The sequence below is a fragment of the Lathyrus oleraceus genome, chromosome 6 (genome assembly GCF_024323335.1).
Source record: "Lathyrus oleraceus cultivar Zhongwan6 chromosome 6, CAAS_Psat_ZW6_1.0, whole genome shotgun sequence".
NCBI classification, from domain to species: Eukaryota; Viridiplantae; Streptophyta; class Magnoliopsida; order Fabales; family Fabaceae; genus Lathyrus; species Lathyrus oleraceus.
Window position 1 is genome coordinate 60,104,260 of NC_066584.1, and position 21,529 is coordinate 60,125,788.

Sequence of the window (21,529 nt, forward strand, 5' to 3'; positions counted from 1 at the left end):
GAGAGTAAATTTGGGACGAAACATTTCATCCCTTATCCAGCCTAAATATTCACCTGAAAAAGCTACTGTTTCATCCCTCAATCAGGCCATACCCCAAAAGTGCAAGGATCCAGGAACTTTTGCTATTCCATGTACCATTGGGGATAGTAAATTCGACAATTGCATGCTTGATTTGGGAGCAGGCATTAATGTTATGCCTACTTCTGTTTATAATAACCTTGATCTTGGTCCTTTACAGCATACAGGTTTAATCATTCAACTGGCGAACAGAAGTAATGCTCGCCCTATTGGAGTAGTGGAAGATGTTCTTGTTCAAGTTAATGACTTGATTTTTCCTACAGATTTCTACATTCTGGACATGTATGGAGGAACAAATTCAAGCAGACCACCTATCATTTTAGGCAGACCGTTCATGAAAATGGAGAAAACAAAAATTGATGTCGATGATGGAACCATGTCCATGGAATTTGGTGACATTGTCGCAAAATTTAACATTTTCGATGCCATGAAACATCCCTTGGAGGAGCATTTTGTTTTTCATATTGAATTGATCTCTGAGTTGGTTGATGACACCTTTTCTGAATTGTTTTCACTTGATTTTCCATCTCTATCTGAGTTTGATGATGTTTATTCATGTGATGATTGTACTGACACTAACCTTTATGTTGTTTGTGCTGAGATTGATGTTGCCTTGCAGGGTGATAGTATAAATGAAGTTGTTTATGTGGCTGAAGCTCTTGACATTCCGGCTGCCTCAAACATACCATCCATTGAACAACCGCATTCTTTAGAGCCTAAACCACTTCCCGAGGATTCATATTATTCATCAAAGCTTCAACTTAAGCAGAAATATAAGAAGGGAATTGGATGGACCTTGGCTGACACTCGTGATATTAGCTCATCCATATGTATGCATAGGATCTCACTTAAAGATGAAACAAAAGTAGTGAAGCAGCCCCATAATCCTTTAATTTTTGATGTTGTAAAAAAGGAGATCACTTTCACGTGTTCATTCAACACTTTTACTTATCGAAGATACTTTTTTGATCCTGGAATACAAGGCAACTGCACTAATCAAAATTTCAAGGTCAATGGACACTACCCAAAGCTACTCCATGAGAACCCGACTTTGGAAGAAGAGACTATAGAAGAGCTTTCTTTGGAAAAGACTGCTTATGCAATCATTTATCCGCCTTGACTCCTCGGGTGTGTTCTTTTCTTTCTCTCACTCTTATTTTATATTTATGTTCTTTCATTGAGGACAATGTATGTTTTAAGTGTGGGGGAGGGAACCATTTATTTGTTTTGTTTTCAATTTTTCTCTGCTTTGGTTTTTGTTTGCTTGATTAAAAAAAATTGCATGCTTTTTCCTTTGGTTTTTGAGTTACAATTATGAGTATTTTTCTTAGTTCTCTTGACTAAAGTCTTGTGGTGTGATGTGAAAAATTTGTTGTGCATTTTTAGTATGATAGGTAGGACTAGACTCTAAATTGTAAATCTTTAGCAGTAGATCATTAACCCTGGTGAGCTTTGAGCCTTATATGGATAACATACAAAAATCCATCTCTTTCTTTCTTGTGTGATTCACTCATGTCTGTTGGTCTCTAGAACTTGAATTGACTCTTGTTGATGTTGTTGTTTATTTGGGCACACTGATATGATAAAGGCAATTTTGTTTTTGTTTTTTTTGTTTTTTTAGTCAGTTAGCCAAAAAGCCAACCCTGAAATAATTTCATCCCTTGTTTGAAACCCCCTTGAGCCTATTCTCCTTTTTTTGTTTAAAACTCATTACAAGCCGAGAAGTGAAAAACAATATTATCACCCTATTCAAAGGGTTGAAAAGTCTTGTTTGGAGTTGTGTGGGGTTGAATAATTATGTTTGTAATATTTCAGAAGATGGCAGAAAAAGAAAAAAAATAGAAAAAGAAAATAGAAAAGAAAAAAAATGAAAAAATAGAAGGATAAGAGGGAGAAAAAGTAGAAGGATAAGAGGAAGAAAAAAAGGAATTATGTTTGTAATATTTCAATACATACTCCATCGAAAAAAATGAATAAAAAGAGGAAGAAGAAGAGAAAACAATTGCTATAAAGTTGTTCAAGTGAATGAAATATTTTATAAATTCAACTCCCGCAGTTTCTTTCAAGTCTCTTTTATCTTTTTGAATTTTAGCCTAGTACCCCTTAGAATTTATCTCACCCTTACCTTGGCCATGTTACAACCAAATAAAAGTCTTTTTGATCTTTGTGTGCATGTATTTCAATTGTGGATGTTAGAGTCTTTTCAAGCTTATGGTAGTACTAATTTTCATGTTGTGCTTTGAGTGTAAACAATTAATCTAAACACTTGAGAGTTGAGTGAATTATATCCTGTGAGGATCTTACTGTTGTTGATGTTCTTTTTGATAATCTGTTTTTTTATCTGCTTTGAATGTCACAAAAAGTTGCTTACTAACACCATGTTCTTGAAGCTTAGACTTAGAATTATGCTTATACCTTGTATCTTGAAAACTTTTGGAAGTGCATGCTCTGTTTTCTTTCCTTTTGTTTTGAAATTGTAATTTTGCTCGGAGTGCAAAAGTTCAAGTGTGGGGGAATTTGATTAGTGCATTTTGACGCACCTTCTTCTACTATTGTACTTAGGCAACTCTATAGTTTATTATATTATTTTTACTATTTTAGTGTATTTTTATATTTAAGTTTATTTTTTGTTTTATTTTATTTTCGCACTTTATTTTCAGCATAAATAGTTATTTCATACTTTGTTACTATGCAGATCATAACTTGAGTTACGAGGATCGGATAATACGTTCTAATATGCGTTGGAAAGCTAAGAGAAAGAGTTACAACTTTTATGTTGAAGACACAAGCTGATTCGGAGTGAAGACGTATCAAATAATTCATTGAAGTTTCGTACTTTAGGAAATATTTTCTTTTGGGCCATTTGTTGGGCTGGATTTAGGTTTTCCGGCCCAGTTTGAATTAATAGTGAAACCCTTATTCTATTTAAAATGGAAGTCGCGATACTGTAGCAATCGCATATTATTCACATTAACTTTTTGCTTTTGTGCGGTCATGAAGAGGATTTAATCTCCTAGAGTCAATCTGTTGTAACCGAATTTCCAAGGCTTTGAGGTTTTTATTCTATCAATTTAATTTTGTTCTCTTTCAATTCTATTCTATAAAATCGCATTTGCTTAATCTGTATTTTATGGAATGGTTTTGATTAAATTCGTATGATTTTCATTCCTAACTATTAATCTCTATTTTCGTCGCTTTGTCGTTAAATTGCGTTTGTAAATCGTGTTTACTTAATTCACGATTGTATTTATCCGTTTGCTTAATTCAGAATATAGGAATATAAATCTATCATATATCTATTGCGCTTGTCAATCGAATTTGAATCGAATAGAGATCGAAGCCGCTTAGGGAATTGGTAGGTAAAAACCAGTGATTAGCCAGAAATCAAAAATAGTAGATTGACTTATTTTATAATTGATTATTTTAATCGTTTTTTGTTTTGTTTTCTAAATCGACCACTAAAACATAAACCCCCCTTAAATCGATTCCATTAGGTTAAGAATAATACAAGAATCCTTGCGATATGATATTCGAGTTGTCGCTTCCGCTAAACTATAGTTTTCTAATTACTCGTTTTGACCCGTGCGCGACAGCGGATCATCACGCTTAAGAAAATTTCTAGTTTTGCTTCTCCCCCTTGACTCAGTAACTAAAGCTTAAAACTGATTATAAGTAACAATCAAACCATATTCTTTTCTTCTAGCTTCTTCATTAAACATGTTATCTTTGACCGTTGACATCATCAATTATTTATTCGGAGTTGAATTAGTAAGTGTCACAACAAGAACTTACCAGTTATCGGGAAAGGAACTAAGTTGTAATAAGGCTTGCAACTCATCATCCGACTTAATGTCAGTAGCCTCCAATTGATTCAAAGTATTCGAAACACACTCATATGCTCTGTCATTGAGTCACCATCTTTGTATTTCATATTAATCGACTCCCTGGTCAAACATACTTTATTTTGCACATTCTTACGCTCATACAACTCTTTTAATTTATTCCACATTTTTTGTGCATCAGTTTCAGCTTCAACATGTGGATATACACTCAAATCCAACCGTTGTCTGATCATAACAATTGTCTTCTAATTCATCTTCTTCCATTCGGCATTAGACTTATCACTTGGTTTATCTTTTTCCCTCTCAATAGGAGTATATAAATCTTTGATGTATAACATATATTCCATGAGAGTCTTGCAGAGTGTATAATTAGTAAAGTTGAGCTTAATTGCATTGGTCTCTTGAGTTTTCTTCATTTAAAATTCACAAAATAAACCAACTAGGCTCTAATACCACTTTATTGGTAAATTATCAAATAATCAACTTCCTCAAACATGTGCAATTTAAATAGACAATCAACAAAACTAATTCCAGAGCACAATAATAATAATAGAAAAATAAAATAACAAGAACACCAAATTTTTTAACGTGGAAAACTTCCCTCAAAGTGAGAGGATTAAAACCACGAGATCTAGTCCAGTAAAATATTTCACTATATAAATAATGTGTATACAAAAGTCTTACTAGTAACACTATGGAATAACAATCTTCACTGATAAATAATAAAAATGGGAAACACACTATAAACAACTTCTCCATAACATATGGGTATACCAAAACAACTATAAGAGAAGGTAAAACTACTCAACATGAATATAAATAGAATTAAAGTGATAGGAAAAACATATTGAATTTGTAGCTCAAACTAATAAGGATTGCTACACTCATTTATCACTTGTGTCTTTACCTTTCTTCTTCTCTATTGCAGTTCTCTGAAATCCTTGTTAAGTTACTTATTTGTTGTGGTGTTTTAGGGATTTAAAAAAAAAAAATTTAAATACACCACAATTTGGGTTTGCCCCAAATAAGACCATTCACATAAAAACTTTTTTTTTTTTTATAAATAAATGGTATGACTCACTTTAAGAGTGAATATACCCTATAGTTATTGTAGTTATTGTACAGTTTGTAAGTCAGAAACCATGTAATCATACATAATATCACATAAATTCCCTTCATCGATGAGAATTTATGAAACATCGAAGTTAACCATGTTTGTTGTTATTATTAAGGGGAAATCTCACCGAAGATCTTGTCTACCTTCTCACTCTCTATGAACTCTTAAATTAGTCTTTCTAATTTCGATTTAATGGATTTTTATTTTGTTTACCTTCTCACTATTTCAATATGGAATTGGAGATTGATGATGTGTCGATGTGAAATTCTCTGATACAGTATCGTAAGTCTCTAGTATGGTAGATCTGGGGTGTGCTTGCAAAGTTGAAACTCCAGCGTCCAGCATTCACTGAGTGAAATAAAAAAGGTGTAACTTTGTATGAGGAAGTGAAATTGTACTTGTTACGATGCACGGTCAAACTTATATATTATTGATGGTTAAAAATGCTCTTGGTTTGAATTTGACGATTTAAGATGAGCAAACATCTTTACTCTGATATACATGCTTCTCGCAGGAGTTCACCTATTAGACTTTTTGCATTGGGTTGGTCTCGTTGTTTCGTTTGGTCGGCCCATAACACTTTCAAACACAATTTAAGAGTAAATTAAATTCCAAGTAGGTACATATTTAACATCCTCAAGTCTTTCTATATCAAAATTAAATTGAATGGTATTTGTGTAAGTTATTTGAGTCTAAGAAAATACAATTTCTAAGCATTATAAGGCTAATACCATACAAATTGTAAGATTAAGAGTGATCTAAAGTGAAAGTTTGGATTAATGAAAGTTTTTAAAGCACTAATAAAAATCTCACATGTGTTGGAAGTGAACTATCTCACATTAAATGAATCAATATGCTTATCATGTGTGAACTCTGTAACACTACTTTCTATTTTTTAGTATTGAGTAATTACACACTCATAGAATGGTTGGCAATTTCGCATGTTCCTCTTCACTTCCCTCCTTCCTTTATTTTCCTTTATTCCTTCTCTATTCTATTTCACAATTACCTTCTTTCTGACTCTGTAAAAAGCAAATGACAGAATACTAATATGACACAAAGCTTTCCCATTAGTTTCCTTGAGTAACCAAGCATCTCATTCGTCCTGTTTATAAATAAGGCAATCTTTCCGCCCTTCTTTCCGCGTGCCTTCTTGTCCTTTCTTTTTTGAGGAATCACTTTTTCTTTTTCTTTATTTTTAAAATAAAAATATATTTAAATGAAATTTCATCTCTTTATTTAAACTAAAATTAGTTTTAACCATTCATTTTTTATACAGTATAATCTTTGATAGTGTTTGGTCCTACAATCTTCCATGATAATGTCATTATTATTAACCAAGTGATAACAAATTGAAGAAAAGAATTGAATTACATCACTGCCACATTAATGATTAATGTTGATCTCATATTTTATAAAAAAAATCTCAATTACACTTAAGTTTAAAAAATATTATCTCTCTGTACATTTCTAATTAAATAAAAAAAGATTCCCTTTAACTCAAGTAGAGTGTGGAGTGGAGCTAAGTCAAGATATTTCTTTCCACATTGTATTGTCCATTCAACAACACTACTCACTAAACTCATTGTCATTCCCTTCACCATTCACATTCCTAACACATAGATCCATTCCATGGATCATTCTAGATTCCGGCAACAATGTTGCACTTTCATCATCTTCGTTACTATTTTCCTTACAGGTAAATATTGCTAATGCTACTAGTTCTTCTCTCATTCAACTACTATATAACAATATCACTGAAAACATTGTCTTATCTTATCTTATCTGCAGCACTCGCAGCAAAAACCGCATCAATCGGTATAAACTACGGCCAAATAGCGAACAACCTACCTTCACCGGAAAACGTGGTATCACTGATAAAATGCGTCGGAGCAACGAAAGTGAAACTCTACGACGCAGATCCAAAGGTTCTAAAAGCTTTCGCTAACACCGGAGTCGAATTCATGGTTGGTTTAGGAAACGAATATCTCTCCAAAATGAAAGATCCAAACAAAGCCCAAACATGGATCAAAACCAATCTTCTACCCTATCTTCCATCCACGAAAATCACTTCCATTTTCGTCGGTAACGAAGTTCTAACCTTCAACGATTCTTCACTCACTTCATGTCTTCTCCCAGCAATGCAAAGCGTTCACACTGCACTAGTTAATCTCGGACTTCAGAAACAAATAACCGTCACTACAACTCATTCGCTAGCGGTTCTTCAAACTTCTTATCCTCCTTCTTCCGGAACGTTCCGTCCTGACCTAGCTCCATGCCTAGCTCCGATCTTGAGCTTCCATGAAAAAACCGGATCTCCGTTTTTGATAAACGCGTATCCTTACTTTGCTTATAAAGATAACCCGAAGCAGATTTCGCTGGATTATGTTTTGTTTCAACCGAATCAAGGGATGGTGGATCCGTCTACGAATCTTCATTACGATAACATGCTGTTCGCGCAGATCGACGCTGTTTATTCGGCGTTAGGGAAGTTAGGTTACGGGAAACTTCCGGTACACATTTCAGAAACCGGTTGGCCGTCGAAAGGAGATGAAGATGAAATCGGTGCGACGGTTGAGAATGCGAGAAAGTATAACGGAAATGTGATGAAGTTGAATAGTAAGAAAGGAACGCCGTTGAAACCTGAATCTGATTTGAATATTTACGTTTTTGCCCTTTTCAATGAGAATATGAAACCTGGACCAACTTCTGAGAGGAATTATGGATTGTTTAAGCCTGATGGTAGTCCTGCTTATAACCTTGGATTTTCTTTATCTTCTTCCTCGTCTTCTACTTCGAGTCCTCCTTCAAATGACGCCGTTAAAAATGGTACTAGTGGATCTGGTGCTGGTGCGCCGCCGCAGCCTCCCACGTCCTCCAACGGTTATTTGGCCATTTCCTCCGCTACTTCATTGGTTAGTAACACTCGACTTCTTATCAATTCTATTTAACTATTATATAAAACATTAGCTAAATACGTTACTAGTCATTTTTAAAATTTTATGTAAAATATTAGTTAAATTTGGTATCGAGATATATTAAATCCGTCGATTTAGTATTTGGTATTAAGATTTTAAATCTATATTAAGGGTATTTGTATAATTTTTAGTGCTAATTGATAGATTTCATATAATTTAGACATTAAATTTGAAGTGTACCATTTGATGATATTATAATGAGATTGATGATAAGTGTGCCTGTAATAATACTGATAGATAGTTTTCTTTGATTCAGGAGAGATACCATTTGATGTGGCTTTCTTTATCCTTTCTGCTGCCATTGTTGATGATTTTGAAGTTTTGAGGGTTTTTTTTTCATTGCTAATGAATCCAAGGAAGACACTGCATCATGGCAATTGAAAAAAGAAGAGTAAAGGCATGCAGAGAAAGGAGTAAAAGGTAAAATCGACCAACAGAAGCTAAGTTACTATATTCATTTCACTTTGCTTGTCCGTTGCTATTGGAATTATTTTAGATCTCGTCAGATAGCGAATATCAAGCGCACTATTGTCCTTTCTCAATATGGATGCAAGCTGCAAATTTACTAGTACATCTTTTATATCTCTAGACTATATATTTTCCACCAACAGTAATACTTTCTCTACATTTTTTTAAACACTTTATCTAGACTTAAGCTGGTTCTGGTTTCAATAAGATTGAGTTACCAGTGACAATCTTGCAACATAGTTTTCGAATATCTAACACCGCCAATCCGCCATTGTGAAAAAGTTGTATCCGTTAGGAAACTGACAACATAACACACTTTATTGTTGGGTGGCACATGCTACTTGGCATCAATCAATATCAAAAAGATAGATGACCCTTTTTATGTTTTCCTTTTGCAGGGGGAATACATTATCTTCTCTTTTTAGTGTCGCTTACTTCTAGGAAGTAAAGGAAGCCTTGTGCCTCGCCCTGCCAGTTTATTTTATTATTTATGTATCCCATTTTATTTGTTCTCATTATGAGATATATTCTTTCATAATAATAACGTGTTATGCTCGTTCACATTTGTGGTGTTTAATTCTCACAAGCACATTCACATAAGTGCATCTTATAATAACATCAATTTCAAAAACAAACAGGTGTTCCAAACTATTAGCATTCACTTAACGTGTAATTTTGAAAACAATTTGGAACAGATACCTTAAAAAAAATTATTTACCTTCAAATATTATTTCATATATTGTCATGAGTATGATAGTAATTAGTGAAAAACCGGGATTTGAGCCTATCATTTCATTTGACAAAACGTTGGGAAGTTGCAATATTTTTTTCATGACATGTATGCTTATCGCAAACTAAACTAATTGTGCTCAAGAACACGAAGTAAAATTCCCAAGTGTGAGATGTTGCTGCCTAAGACAGCAAAAACTGCTGAGCATTGGAGGACAGATGGGATTAGAACTGGGGCTTCCAAGAACTAATTCAGAAAAACATAAGACGGGGCTGGAGAGACAATGTTTTGGTTCAGAAACAAAAAGCAGCATTGGCTCATTTTGATTTATATCAGACAAAAATCTGAAAATACACCAAAAACTGGGATCCAGACAAGTCATACCCATTGAATAATGCACCATATGAAGGGGAAGGACAATCAGGATAAAGGGCAACAATGCCATTATTTAATAAATAAATAAATATGATCAACTGTTTACCACCATCTCCACACATTTTATGTAATTGGGACAGTTTATGCAGAACAAATTCTTTCACAAACACAAGCATTGCCTATTAGTACATTAAGGTGCATAAAACTGTAACGGCAATGATGATGAATTCAGGATGATCTATTTTAGCCTCTGATAAAATGAAATACAGAAGAACCAACATAGTTCTGTTCTAGGCTGCAAAATTTCTGTCAAAAAATGATATCATGTAATATTAACCTCCAACCAAAACTCCCAAATGAACAGGTTTTCTAGGGCCTCACCTATAACATTTTGATTAATTGCTGTTAAAACAGTCTGTCTTCATATTTTGCTGTTTTGCACTGCAAAGTAAAATGGCCATCCAGAACTTAAACTCCAAATTGTATTTCATCATATGATCCAGGCATCATACAACAAATAACCCATCATTTTCTACAACAACATGCATGAACCTAAGACGTCTCTCCTTCCATCTGGCTTTTACTTCCAACTCTCTGATAAAATAACACATATGCAGCCGAAGATTTAATTTCAGCTTCACTAACAGGACTGACATGACTGTCATCAAAATGGTACCACTTATTATCATCAATCAGCTGCATAGAACAAATAACATTGGGTTAAAAACAGAAACATGAAAAATCAAGACTTATCATCAGTGTGCATGTTATGAACTAACCTTAGCATATGCAGTGTAATGCCCACCACCTAGACCACCATAATGGTTGCTGATTGCATAAAGGTTATAGACATAGGGTTGTCCTTCCTTATTCTTCACATACTTGGTCAAATCAAGATTGTGAATAGGAAAGTTGACAAAGGTGTCAAGTTTGTTTTTCAAGTATCTGCTATATGAGAATCGTTTTAAGTGAAAAACCAGAATCTCTGGCAATTTCCACAAGTCCAGTTTCTTGGTAGCCTGTCTGTGTTCCTTGCATTGAGGGCAGTACCTGATTAATGTTTAAAAAAGAAAAAATTTAAAGCAAAAAATATTTCCCAGTTTACATGGTAATATACTATTAAATAATGAAATCCATTTCAAAAAGATCAAAGCAATCTTACCACATGTCATCTGGTCCTAGAGGTTCTTCAGTCAAGAATGCCTCCAAGCATGAAAACAAAGAAATAGCTTCTTGGCGGGTTTTTTTTACAGTGAAACCGGTTTTGTGGACTTCGGGAAGATCTCTCAGATAGCTGGCATCATATAATTCATATTCTCTCTCAGTCCAGTCAAGAAAAACCTTTATATGTGCACTGGGTTTTATCACAGATGCCTTTTCAATGGGCTCACAGCTAAAACATCCATCATTAGTTAAAGCAAGTTGGAAAGATGAATCCCCACAGGATGTCCCCTCCAGTTCTCTGGAGCCATGTGTCAGGTTTCTTGGTTCACTTTCAGAATTAGAGATGCTTGATTGCTCATCACTACCACCTGAGATGAAACCATTTTCCTTCCCTTCATGAGACCTAGTTGAAGAATGTGCTTTTCCTAAAGGTGCCAACATCCTATGTACATATGCCTCAATGTTTGCTCCATATTGAGGATCTTCTACCAAATAAGTAACCAAGGGAGTTCCAAAGATCTTCCTGTCTCCACCCTTCACACTGTCCAGTGAGAGTCAAGATAATTGATAATCTAATTGACTAGAAATAGAGATTAAAGCGATATAATGTTCTAAATCAATGCACTGTGTACGGTGAAATCTAAATAACCGGTTGGGAAATCATGCTATGGCAAACTTCTTTATACTAAGCCACAGCACCAAATGTTTGTGCATACTTTTCCTAATCCACATATAGCAGGTACCAACTTTAGTGGTGCCTGCAAAATTCTGTTAATAGTTGAAATTCCTAATAGTGGAGAAAATGACCAAAGCATCAGAAAAATGATGGGAGTAGTGTTTTGGGTTATAAATAAATGTAAGGATAAAAAATTGATTGCATTGAAGAGTTAATGTGTTCAGACATGAGGCATTAACCACCATTATCAATTTCTGATTGATTTATTCCTATTTGTACTTTGGAAGAGTTCAATGGGTAAATCAAACTGCTAAAACCAAACTTTAACAGTCACCACTCAGTTGCTCTCAAGGAGGAAAAATCAATTTAACCAAGTTTATTACAACTAGAGCAGAATTCAAGTAACCAAGACGAATACAAAGGAGCCTTCAGAATAAATTTATCAAGAATTATTTAACCCAAATTTACTGTAATGTCAAGGGCAATGAAAACTATCATATATAGGAACCATGACTCAACAGAGCGTTGTGCCTTTCACATTAAAGAGTATATCTTAACACGCCAAAAGAGGTATACTTACTTATCCGGACATCGATGCAATATTTCTAGTTTTGTTTTCCTGGCTCCATTCTTGAGTCGATAGGCCACAATATGTTCTTCATCCTTGATAGAAGTCAATGACTCTAACGGATTCTCTAGATATCGATAAATCTTATTCTCATAAACCTGAGAGATAGACAATATAAACATTAACAATAAAATAAAATTGAAGTAGAAAAGCCAATAGTAGATCTAACTTTTCTGAGAAACACTCGCCTCTGCAAGCAAAAGCATTTCATCACTCTTCAAACAGCATGCAGTGCCCAATGCTTGGCAAAGATCTCTGCAGCAACCATGCTTCAGAACATTCACTGTGTACGGCATGGGAAGACCACTCCCATCACAATAAAAGACAGTAACTGTCATTGCCCGGGTGACAGTTGAAGGAAGTGGTAATGATAAATACATAAAGGGATCAAAAGTAATTGAAATTTTGCCACATTCAGGACAAACCAATGTTGATTTGTATTGACCCTGCATTTTATTCAAGCAAAAACAAAATGTTAAGCTTAAGGAAGATAACGAGTATGTACTTAAAATTGAAACTCTAGTCAAGCTTTAATGGAAACTTAAGCTCAAGAGTTGATAGAAATCAGGAAGGTTTATTGAGATGTGAAGAAAACTCAACAAAGCATGTAGCTACTCAGCTTATCAATGGAAGGGCAACTGGAATTCATCTATTATGCGACTGAAACAAGAACATATGATATATACAAGCACTCACCTGGCATTCATCAACAATCAATGAATCATTCCGAGCCATATGATTTTTCCAACACTCGTACGCAACTTCCTCATCTGGCCTATTATCTGAGTCCTTCATTTCAATGTAAGGCTTTTGTTTCACACGATTCAAATCTTCATGCAGTCCATCCAATAAAAAGGCAAGCAATTCCTGCAAAAAAGTAATTCACTTTTCTGAGAACACAGCACAAGAAGCAGAAGTTCAATAGCTTTCAGAAATTAGTAGGAAAGGTAAATTTCAAAATTATAAAGTTGTCCAGACTCAATAAAGAAATGCAAGCAACAGTCAAATTTTCTCATCTCCAACATTAATGCAAACTTGGGGCCTAAGGGTAGGATGCAAATGCAAGTTAAGCAAAAGATGCCCAATTCTCCAGTCATCTGGTAAACTAAGACCTATACATAATGCAGTATAAGATTAAGTTTGCTGCTACCATTTGGATTTTAGTTCTTAGAGAAAAGGAAAAAAACTTAACATCACCAAAAAAAAACAGATTTACTTCTACTGGCAACAGGGGCCATATATATATATATATATATACATTCACATCAAGATCACGGCGGGTGCACAGGGGCCATACAGGTAGAACATACTGGTAACAGACAACTTCAATGAGTCCAATAAAAGATCCTACAAATCACAAACCTGTGATTGTGATCTCCTCCTAGTCTATAACAAAAACCACATGGTCCTTAGCAATTTTCTCATAAAAACTCCAAAATCACCCGAATCAACAATAGTTAAAATGTTATGAAAGAAACCTTATCTTTCACGGTAAAAATGTCTATAGTGTAATAAATATTAGAATTTGGATTGAACCTAACTCAACCCTTACAAAACCGACTTGTAAGATGAGACGTGCACTCACTTATAAACACATTGTCAGACTATATCTCATCACGCCCAGAACTGAACATATGGAAGTGACACGAGTGGCCCGATAGCGGTGACTTGAGCTCTTGAAAACTAAAGAAAATGTCAAGTCCCACATAGAACCTTTTGGAAGCCAAATTTTAACAAAGAATTGCTAGTTGCAATTACTTTTAGACCTTCTAATAAGTGGACAAAAATAAAATAAAAAATAAAACGAAAAAGAATGATATTTCAGAGACCCAAACACGATTTCTTTGGCCCAAAATCTAGCTTGATATAAAAAATAATTGCATGCCTCCGTTCCTTATCATAATACATAATATATGATTGAAAATGCCAGTGAACAGAGTTTTTGAGGTAAGTAATAACAGCACTGGGGTTTATTTACTTCACTACATTCCCAAAAATCAAAATTGGCCAAATTGCAGAAACTAACTTGAGAATCATGTTGGTTATAACCACTGAATTGTGGAGCAAATCGGGCCAGCTTTCCCTTGAACGCGCGTGGTGCAATTGCAGTTCGCCCAGAGGACCAGAGTTTCCTCAACAAGTCACCAAATGCAAGTGCTAACTCACCCTGCAGATCAGAGAAAAGTTAAAATGTCAAAATTAATTGCCTTCAAACTAGAACCATTGTGCTACACAAAGTGTAATACAAAAGAGAACAGCAGGAGAAAAAAATAAAAAGCCAACGGAAATTATCACGTACACTCATTCCTAAAGGATTGTCCCTGTTGATCTCATCGTTGTAATCTTGTAAGAAAAATTCAACAAGTGGTGGAGTGTGGACTAAACATTGAAGAGCGCTATTCATAAAGCAGGTATTCCCCAAGTTCTGCAGACCTGCTAAACCACCTCTTTCACCTCTATATATGTCATAGTTATCATCCATGGTAGTCAATGATGAACTTACAGAACTTCCCTGATACAAATTAAAACCAGACCCAGTTGAGTGACCATTTGACAAGGTAGGTCCCCCTGCAATTGACACAGATGATCTTGGAGGTTCTAATGGTACCAATGCTAACTCATTTCCTATTGAATGCACACCAGAATGAGAAGAACGATCTGTATCGACTGAAACTTCTAGAAGAATCTGTGAGCGAGAGAAAAATTAGGGGAATCAAGCTTCTATACAAGAACGAATACCAAGCAATAAATTAGGATATAATAATAGCTTAACATAAAATTAAAATAATACCAAAAGAATATTCAGCACCTCACTCAACGTAAAGACACTCATATCACCCTATATTGGACATAAAGTTCCTTCTAATGGAAAACCATAATTACAGTGCATATCCATTTATACTTCAAATCAATCAATCAAAAAAATCTATATAATTCAAAGTTACTCACATCATGGTCCATTGTCATGTTTGCATCCTCCAATGTCTGGTGGTCTGAAGCCGTCAGTAATGTATGCTTTTTCAAATTGAAGTAATCCCAAATACAAGCCTAATAAATAGTTTACAACCAAATGAATGAAAAACGACAGAATCAGGTGTGAGATTTACAACAAATGAAAAACAACTAAAAAACATAAATAAGAATACCACCTTGTTCTGTTCTACTCCTTTAACTTTGCACACCAACTCATAAAGTTCACTCATGGTAGCCTAAAAAACAATACAGAATTAGAAAACCAAAATCAGAAGAATAGTTTATTTCACATTTGAATCATAAAATCACATCATGTTATCACCAGATTTGGTGCTATTCAGTTCCAGATAAAAATATAGTAAAATACTTATATTTGTAATCTTGGAAAAAACTTAATGCGCCAGTTCATGAAGTTCACTCATGGTAGCCTAAAATACAATACAGGATTAGAAAACCAAAATTAGAAGAATGGGGGTTCATGTTACATTTTAATCATACAATCATATGTTATCACCATATTTGGTGCTATTCTATTCTAGATAAAAATAGAGTAAAACTCCTATTTTGTAATCTTGGGAAAAATTGATGGCCTTCAACAAATGTCTTATAAAATAGAACACCCTGTTGATAACTTGATATAAATGATGTAATTACAGGTCAAGATTAAATTATTGCCCAAACACCGAAGTTCTTTTAGAGATTTTGACTCTAACTTTTCTCTCTACTTCCTAAAGGAAATCAAATGAGAATATTGAGAATTAAGATTGACTAGCACACATGTGTAAAGATTAAACTGTTGCCCAACACTGAAGTTCATCTAGAGATTCTGACTATAATTATTGTCTCTACTTTCTAAAAGAAATCAAATGAGAATCATTATAATAGGGTAATCATTAAATAAACATGAAAACATGTCAACATTTTATTCAACTTATTCGGAGCAAGATATGAATCTTGATGATGACTTTATATAAACATACAAAATTTAAAAATTGCTTATAATAATAACATTTACACAAACCAAATAGTATAACCATTCTTATAGTGATATCAAACACCAACCATACAATGCATACTCCATACAAATAGATGCACCCCCAACCACCTTTTCTAATCATTGGCATTACTGAAAACTAATGACAACAGAAGAGCTTGTAACAAAATCTATTAGTACCTTTTTGCTTAATTTTACAATTGAAACACTGTTGTCTCTCGCATCAGTCACCTTTAGACTAAGTGGGTACACCTCAATACTGTACTGCTTCTGTCCAACACCCTGAGAAATCAACTTTCTTGGCAATTCTGGTCCACCTTTGTACCTACATTTGTGAGACAAAAATCAGTTCACACCCTGCAAAAATCAAGTACTTTAATTCATCCAATGAAAATTTGAATTAATTCACTTTTTCCACTACCCAAATCCTATGATGTTTTCATAACCCATACATGGGCTACCATAATATTTAAAATTCAAACATTAATCCTGGCCAAGCAAAAGGGTTAAGAACAATTTCCCCGCAACATGTAATTTTTTCCAGACTTAACTTCAGATAAAATAAGATACTGCCTATATGGGTTCAAGGAAAATAACTATACACTAAGTTTAAACGTGTTTCCGGCTTCTGCTTCATTATGTTGCAAACCCAGTTCAAAAAACCAATAACGAATTTGATTCCAGAACCTTAGTTTGTGGAACTAAATCTGTGTGGCATCTCAACGAAAACATCACACTGAATACATAATTAAATGCGTTAATTAAAAGATAGTTTTGTGGCTCATTTTCAAATAATAATTGTAGCATCAAAAGATAAAATATGCTTATTTGACTCTTCATTATTATTTACAACTATAAACCACAAGATTATTAATTGTTTCCAGACCAAAAAGCAAGAAACATATTGAGAATAATAAGCTTACCATTCCAACAGCCTTTCCCATACTTCTTGAGGAACTAAAACATAGTCTGTCTCCTCTTGCAATGTTCGATGAATATCTAAATCATTCCCGTCACAATTACTTCCATTTGAAATAATATCAGAATTATCAATTGGACCAGGTCTAACGGTGTCGGCATGCAGGCCATCAGAAGATTGCTGATCGGTGGAAAGCATTCCAGGACAATGCCCCACATACATCTGCCATCTTGAAAACCATCTGCATGGGTGGCAAAAAAGTCTCGATCAAAAAATGGCAGGCTACATATAAAATATAATATAAAATGTAGAACAATATAAGTACATTTTGATAAGCTTTAGAAGAAAAGCATGTAGCTTTTCTCCATAGCCATAGCTTTTTCCAAAAGCTACTTCATTTAGATTGAAAAATAGCACTAAGACTTATGGATACATCTTAAATAATTTAGACACATTCTGGGAGTAAAAAAGTGGTTTTCCCTTATACTCAAACAAATGAGCCCATATATATGTTAACAGATTGGATTTGGAAAAATAAAATAAAATAACACAGGGCAACTTAACGAAGGATTATAGTTGTCAAACCCACATAGCAAAGCATTTGACCCAGAAAACGATAAAGTAGGATTGCAGATAGCGTGATGGCTACTATACCAAATATACAACAGCTACAACCAAGCCATATCCCACTAAGTGGTGTCGGCTATACCAAATACAAAGGAGGATAATTTTTGCTGCACAGATAAATGTTTGAAATAAAAAATGAAGTACCCAAAATGAAAAGCATAACATCACTGATGATTACATCCTTCAAACGAGGCGGAACTAATCATGTAGAGCCAGAGATAATGTCTCTGTGTGTCTAACAGTAAAATGAAACATGAGAAAAAACCATGGACAAAATTACAGTAAAAACAATGGGCAGACCTGTAAGAGCTATGGACAGAAACCAGTAGAAAGAAGAGACTAGAGAGATTCAGGGGCTGGCAAAACAACCATGCGGTGAAAAATTATCAATCAAGTACAATAGAGACACTGTAGTGATGTCGCATCACATAACAGGGCATCGGGTGTTTCTCAAGATGGCAGTCACTAAAGCAGAGAAATGCAATCAGAGGCTGCTATGGTGTAACAGGGGTTAAAAACCAACATTTGCTCTGGATTTCTGAGTTTATTTAGAGTAGTAAATTTGCATGCAGTATTTTGCATCAGAAATGTTACAAGGTTTGATATCATTCTTATTTGATCATTCACACACAAAAATACCTCAGTCCTGAACAGTGTCCTTTTTACCCCAGTGACTCACTGCTCCCCGGCATCTTCTCCGGTCAATCCCAGCATTTTCAGACCATTGACCCTCTGCAGACAGACCTCTGTTCTTTGTTTGGTATCTGTCCGTGCATCAGAGCTCGGTCAATGGTCTCTATTTACACTTCACAGCTCACAGATGTAAGTATCTTTTTCTAGGTTTGTTCTTTGTTCTTCACACTTCACATTCTTTTAATTTTCACCTAATCTGTTCTGTTTTTCCTATTAATTCGACCCAGTTTTTTACTACATTCATATGTTCTCATTGCTCCTATATCGATAGTATTAGTGACTGTTCAGGCGAGGACATGATTTATTTATTATTGAAGATCTTTTAATTTTGGGTTTTTCTGTGAGCAGTATAAACTAATTAGTCTCTATTATAATCTTAGAAACAGCAGACATCCTGCTAGTGTTTTCTAGGTTATGATGCAAAGGCTGCTGTAAGCCAAAGAGTTACGTCATGTGCCGGAGATGGGGGATTTGAAAAAAAAACAAAATCAGTGACAAATTTAAGGGTTAGTGAACAAAAAAGAGGGAGACGAGGATTCAATTTTATGTTAACCGTACACGCCTTGATTAGTCCACCATTTCCTTGCCATCGCTTCTCTATAAAACCGCAACATGATGCCGCATCTTTCACGACAAGACATTCATTGAATCGCTATAACAGACACACCACGAGTAATTAATGATAACGATAATAATACAGAGAATACCCTAGTCCCCGTCTTCTATTAATTAGGGCTGGTATAAATGTCAGCTGTTAAGCATGTATTGCTTGTCAATAATCATCACACATTTAAAACAAAGCCAGAAATCTACAAAATATCATCAACTCATATCAGGTAAAGTAACATTTACGACAAAGCCGGAAGTCGACAAATGATCATCAACTCACATCAGGTAAAGTAACATTTACGACAAAGCCGGAAATCGACAAATGATCATCAACTCACATCAGGTAAAGTAACATTATCTTTACGAAATAATAAAAAACTAGCCGTTTTCCGAGAAGTAAGGAAAAATAACACATCAAAGCAAACAACATAAGTGGTAGTGCATCAATAGGCATATATCTCTGTCTACCCACAACAGATGATTCTATTTATGCCGATATAAAGAAGCAAATTAATTAACTGCATTAAAAAATCCCCAAATCCAAGGGTGAGACAAGCCAATCAGCATGGTTTTTCACAAAATCATATTCAAATTCACCATGCACAGCATAGAATAACATATAATCGCTGAAATTCAAGAAACATATAAGGAGATTCAGATGAGATTAAAACCTATTGGAAATAACGTAGTACAAATTGCCCTCTTTCAAATTAAGTTCCGATTTCTTAATCAACTCAGACACGATCCGTTTTTCTTCTTCCGGTGGAATCGGTAAGCAACTCGCGCCATTATCAATCGGAAAATCCGAATCAGCAACAGTCATGGTGGATTTTATCGACAAAAATCACAATGAAGATCTCGAATTAAAACCCTAAATCACCGAAATTAACACCGAGTTAAATCGAACATCAAGTTAAAATATAAAACCGATTCAAGAAAAAAAAAAGAAGAAAAGAAGAAGTGTGAAGCACGATTAGTACCTTATTCAAATAGATCCAACTAGATAAACTGTGACGAGAAAAAAAAAACTAAATTAAATGAAGAAAAAAATGCAAAGATTTGAAATACGAAAGGGTATATTCGAAGAAGAACCCTAGATTGCAGGGAAATGGGAAATTGTTAGAAGAAATGTAATGTACGTAACGTAAGGATCTAATCTAACTTCAAGGAACTTTACCGTCTTTTCAACGGCCTCTTCTTGTTCAGTCTTATATATTTGCCCAGTAGAAAGTTTTTATTTTGACCGATGTAGAATTTTTGTTCTAGTATGGTACATTTTAAATTACTTTTATTAACATGATTTGGTGATTTGATTTTTAAACTACAAAAATATTGTCTAGTGCATATGGATAATAAAAGTTTACAAGATCATGCCATTTTTCTGAGGTGGAATTGAATTGGCATTATTCTTCTTTTTTTAACATTTGGTTACTCAAGTTGATCTAATTTGTCTTGGGTTACATTACATGTGGTAAATGATAGATGAGTTGGTATTTTGTCTTTTAGAAAATCAAAACTCTTTCTATTTCCATTTACCCAACTTAAGGTTCACATTATATAGGGTTTCTAAAGTTGGTTGTACTCCTCAATAATCTTAAATTATTATTCTTTACTTTGGATTGATATTATTGTTGAACTGAATAATTGTATTATTATAACAATATTAACCTAGTGTGTTATGATATTAATGTATGCTATTAAAATTATGTTAACATAATTAATGATTGATATCATGTGTCATTGTGTAATATAAGTACCTATAATGTTTGCAATATTAAATTTGACAACAATATATTATCGATAATTTATGCATGCTTTCCATTTGTCACGGTATACTAAAGGCTACTTTTGTTTAATTTGCACAAGATAACCAAAAGTGACCCTCCATATTTGATACACTCAAGCTCTTCCTTTATCTCTCATTCATTTCAAATTAATCTTTCTTGAGGTGGCCAGAATATCAAAAGATACCATTTTTGTTCACTTTCTATTTATTCATTTATTGTATTTGTTGTTTATCGTGTCGTTTTTCATTTGATTCGGTTCGTGAATATTCATTATCTTCACAAAGTTTTTATGCATATTTTTATTGGGAAAAAACAAACAAAGCATGGTGAAAAAAAGAGGAACACAATCATAAGACAAATCCAAAACCGAAGAAAAACCACGGTCGTTGTCAATAGATAACCAGAAAATGGCATCATTTGAAAATTATTATAACACATAATATACCATCAACTAACTATGACCCCCAATACATTCACACTCTCTAAAACAAATATTTAACTACATCTCACAATACTCTAATACAAAAGTATAAGAGAACAAAGAAAGTCTAATATATGCTTGAAGTTTTTTTAAGTGGTGCATCTTAGAATGAAGAACTTGACTCTTATATATAACATTGGACACTCTCTTCCTTCACAAAACTAAGCGATGTGGGACTTCAAATAACTTGTATCCTATATATAGCATTGGACTCTCTTTCTTCATTCACAAAACTAAGGATGTGGGACTTCTTTAACATGTATACTTTCAACCAATCCCAACACTTTCATTTAGTTTCTATTTGTTGGTTATCATGTTCTTCGATCTTTGTTTTTACTTTTCAGTTTCTATTTTTTGTTTAGTATTTTGGCACTTCCTCGGCTGACTCAT

General features: G+C 34.2%; 2 protein-coding genes across 5 annotated transcripts; one reads left to right on the top strand and one right to left on the bottom strand.

Moving 5' to 3' along the window:
• Positions 1 to 6,505: 6,505 nt before the first annotated feature.
• Positions 6,506 to 9,044, top strand: LOC127097449 (glucan endo-1,3-beta-glucosidase 11). Of its 2 annotated transcripts, XR_007793037.1 has the most exons (4): positions 6,506 to 6,736; positions 6,829 to 7,952; positions 8,272 to 8,435; positions 8,882 to 9,044. XR_007793037.1 is itself a non-coding variant. In XM_051035944.1 (3 exons), the coding sequence occupies exons 1-3, from the start codon at positions 6,670 to 6,672 to the stop codon at positions 8,338 to 8,340; spliced, it is 1,260 nt and encodes a 419-aa protein (XP_050891901.1). In that variant the 5' UTR covers positions 6,506 to 6,669; the 3' UTR covers positions 8,341 to 8,710. The 2 variants fall into 2 exon arrangements, 1 of the variants encoding a protein (XP_050891901.1); XM_051035944.1 differs by lacking the exon at positions 8,882 to 9,044 and having other exon boundaries at positions 8,272 to 8,710.
• A 595-nt stretch (positions 9,045 to 9,639) lies between these two features.
• On the bottom strand, positions 9,640 to 20,155 carry LOC127097448 (ubiquitin carboxyl-terminal hydrolase 9). Of its 3 annotated transcripts, none has more exons than XM_051035941.1 (15): positions 20,049 to 20,155; positions 19,852 to 19,879; positions 19,543 to 19,742; positions 16,947 to 17,183; positions 16,204 to 16,348; positions 15,206 to 15,265; positions 15,006 to 15,104; positions 14,356 to 14,742; positions 14,083 to 14,223; positions 12,753 to 12,923; positions 12,245 to 12,502; positions 12,009 to 12,154; positions 10,751 to 11,293; positions 10,368 to 10,638; positions 9,640 to 10,284 (listed from the first exon to the last, which is right to left on the bottom strand). In XM_051035941.1, the coding sequence occupies exons 3-15, from the start codon at positions 19,692 to 19,694 to the stop codon at positions 10,141 to 10,143; spliced, it is 2,754 nt and encodes a 917-aa protein (XP_050891898.1). In that variant the 5' UTR covers positions 19,695 to 19,742; positions 19,852 to 19,879; positions 20,049 to 20,155; the 3' UTR covers positions 9,640 to 10,140. The 3 variants fall into 3 exon arrangements, with proteins under 3 accessions (XP_050891898.1, XP_050891900.1, XP_050891897.1); XM_051035943.1 differs by lacking the exon at positions 20,049 to 20,155 and having other exon boundaries at positions 14,356 to 14,568; positions 14,665 to 14,742; positions 19,852 to 20,042; XM_051035940.1 differs by having other exon boundaries at positions 19,852 to 20,049.
• Positions 20,156 to 21,529: the final 1,374 nt, after the last annotated feature.

Bases quoted from the DNA above. Each gene is read 5' to 3' on its own strand.
- LOC127097449 (XM_051035944.1), top strand. From the start codon at position 6,670: ATGGATCATTCTAGATTCCGGCAACAATGTTGCACTTTCATCATCTTC. The intron at 6,737-6,828 runs GTAAATATTGCT...TCTTATCTGCAG, and splicing joins CGTTACTATTTTCCTTACAG to CACTCGCAGCAAAAACCGCA. The intron at 7,953-8,271 runs GTTAGTAACACT...TCTTTGATTCAG, and splicing joins TTTCCTCCGCTACTTCATTG to GAGAGATACCATTTGATGTG.
- LOC127097448 (XM_051035941.1), bottom strand. From the start codon at position 19,694: ATGACTGTTGCTGATTCGGATTTTCCGATTGATAATGGCGCGAGTTGC. The intron at 16,349-16,946 runs GTAAGCTTATTA...TCACAAATGTAG, and splicing joins TGGGAAAGGCTGTTGGAATG to GTACAAAGGTGGACCAGAAT. The intron at 15,266-16,203 runs GTACTAATAGAT...ATTGTTTTTTAG, and splicing joins TTGTAAAATTAAGCAAAAAG to GCTACCATGAGTGAACTTTA.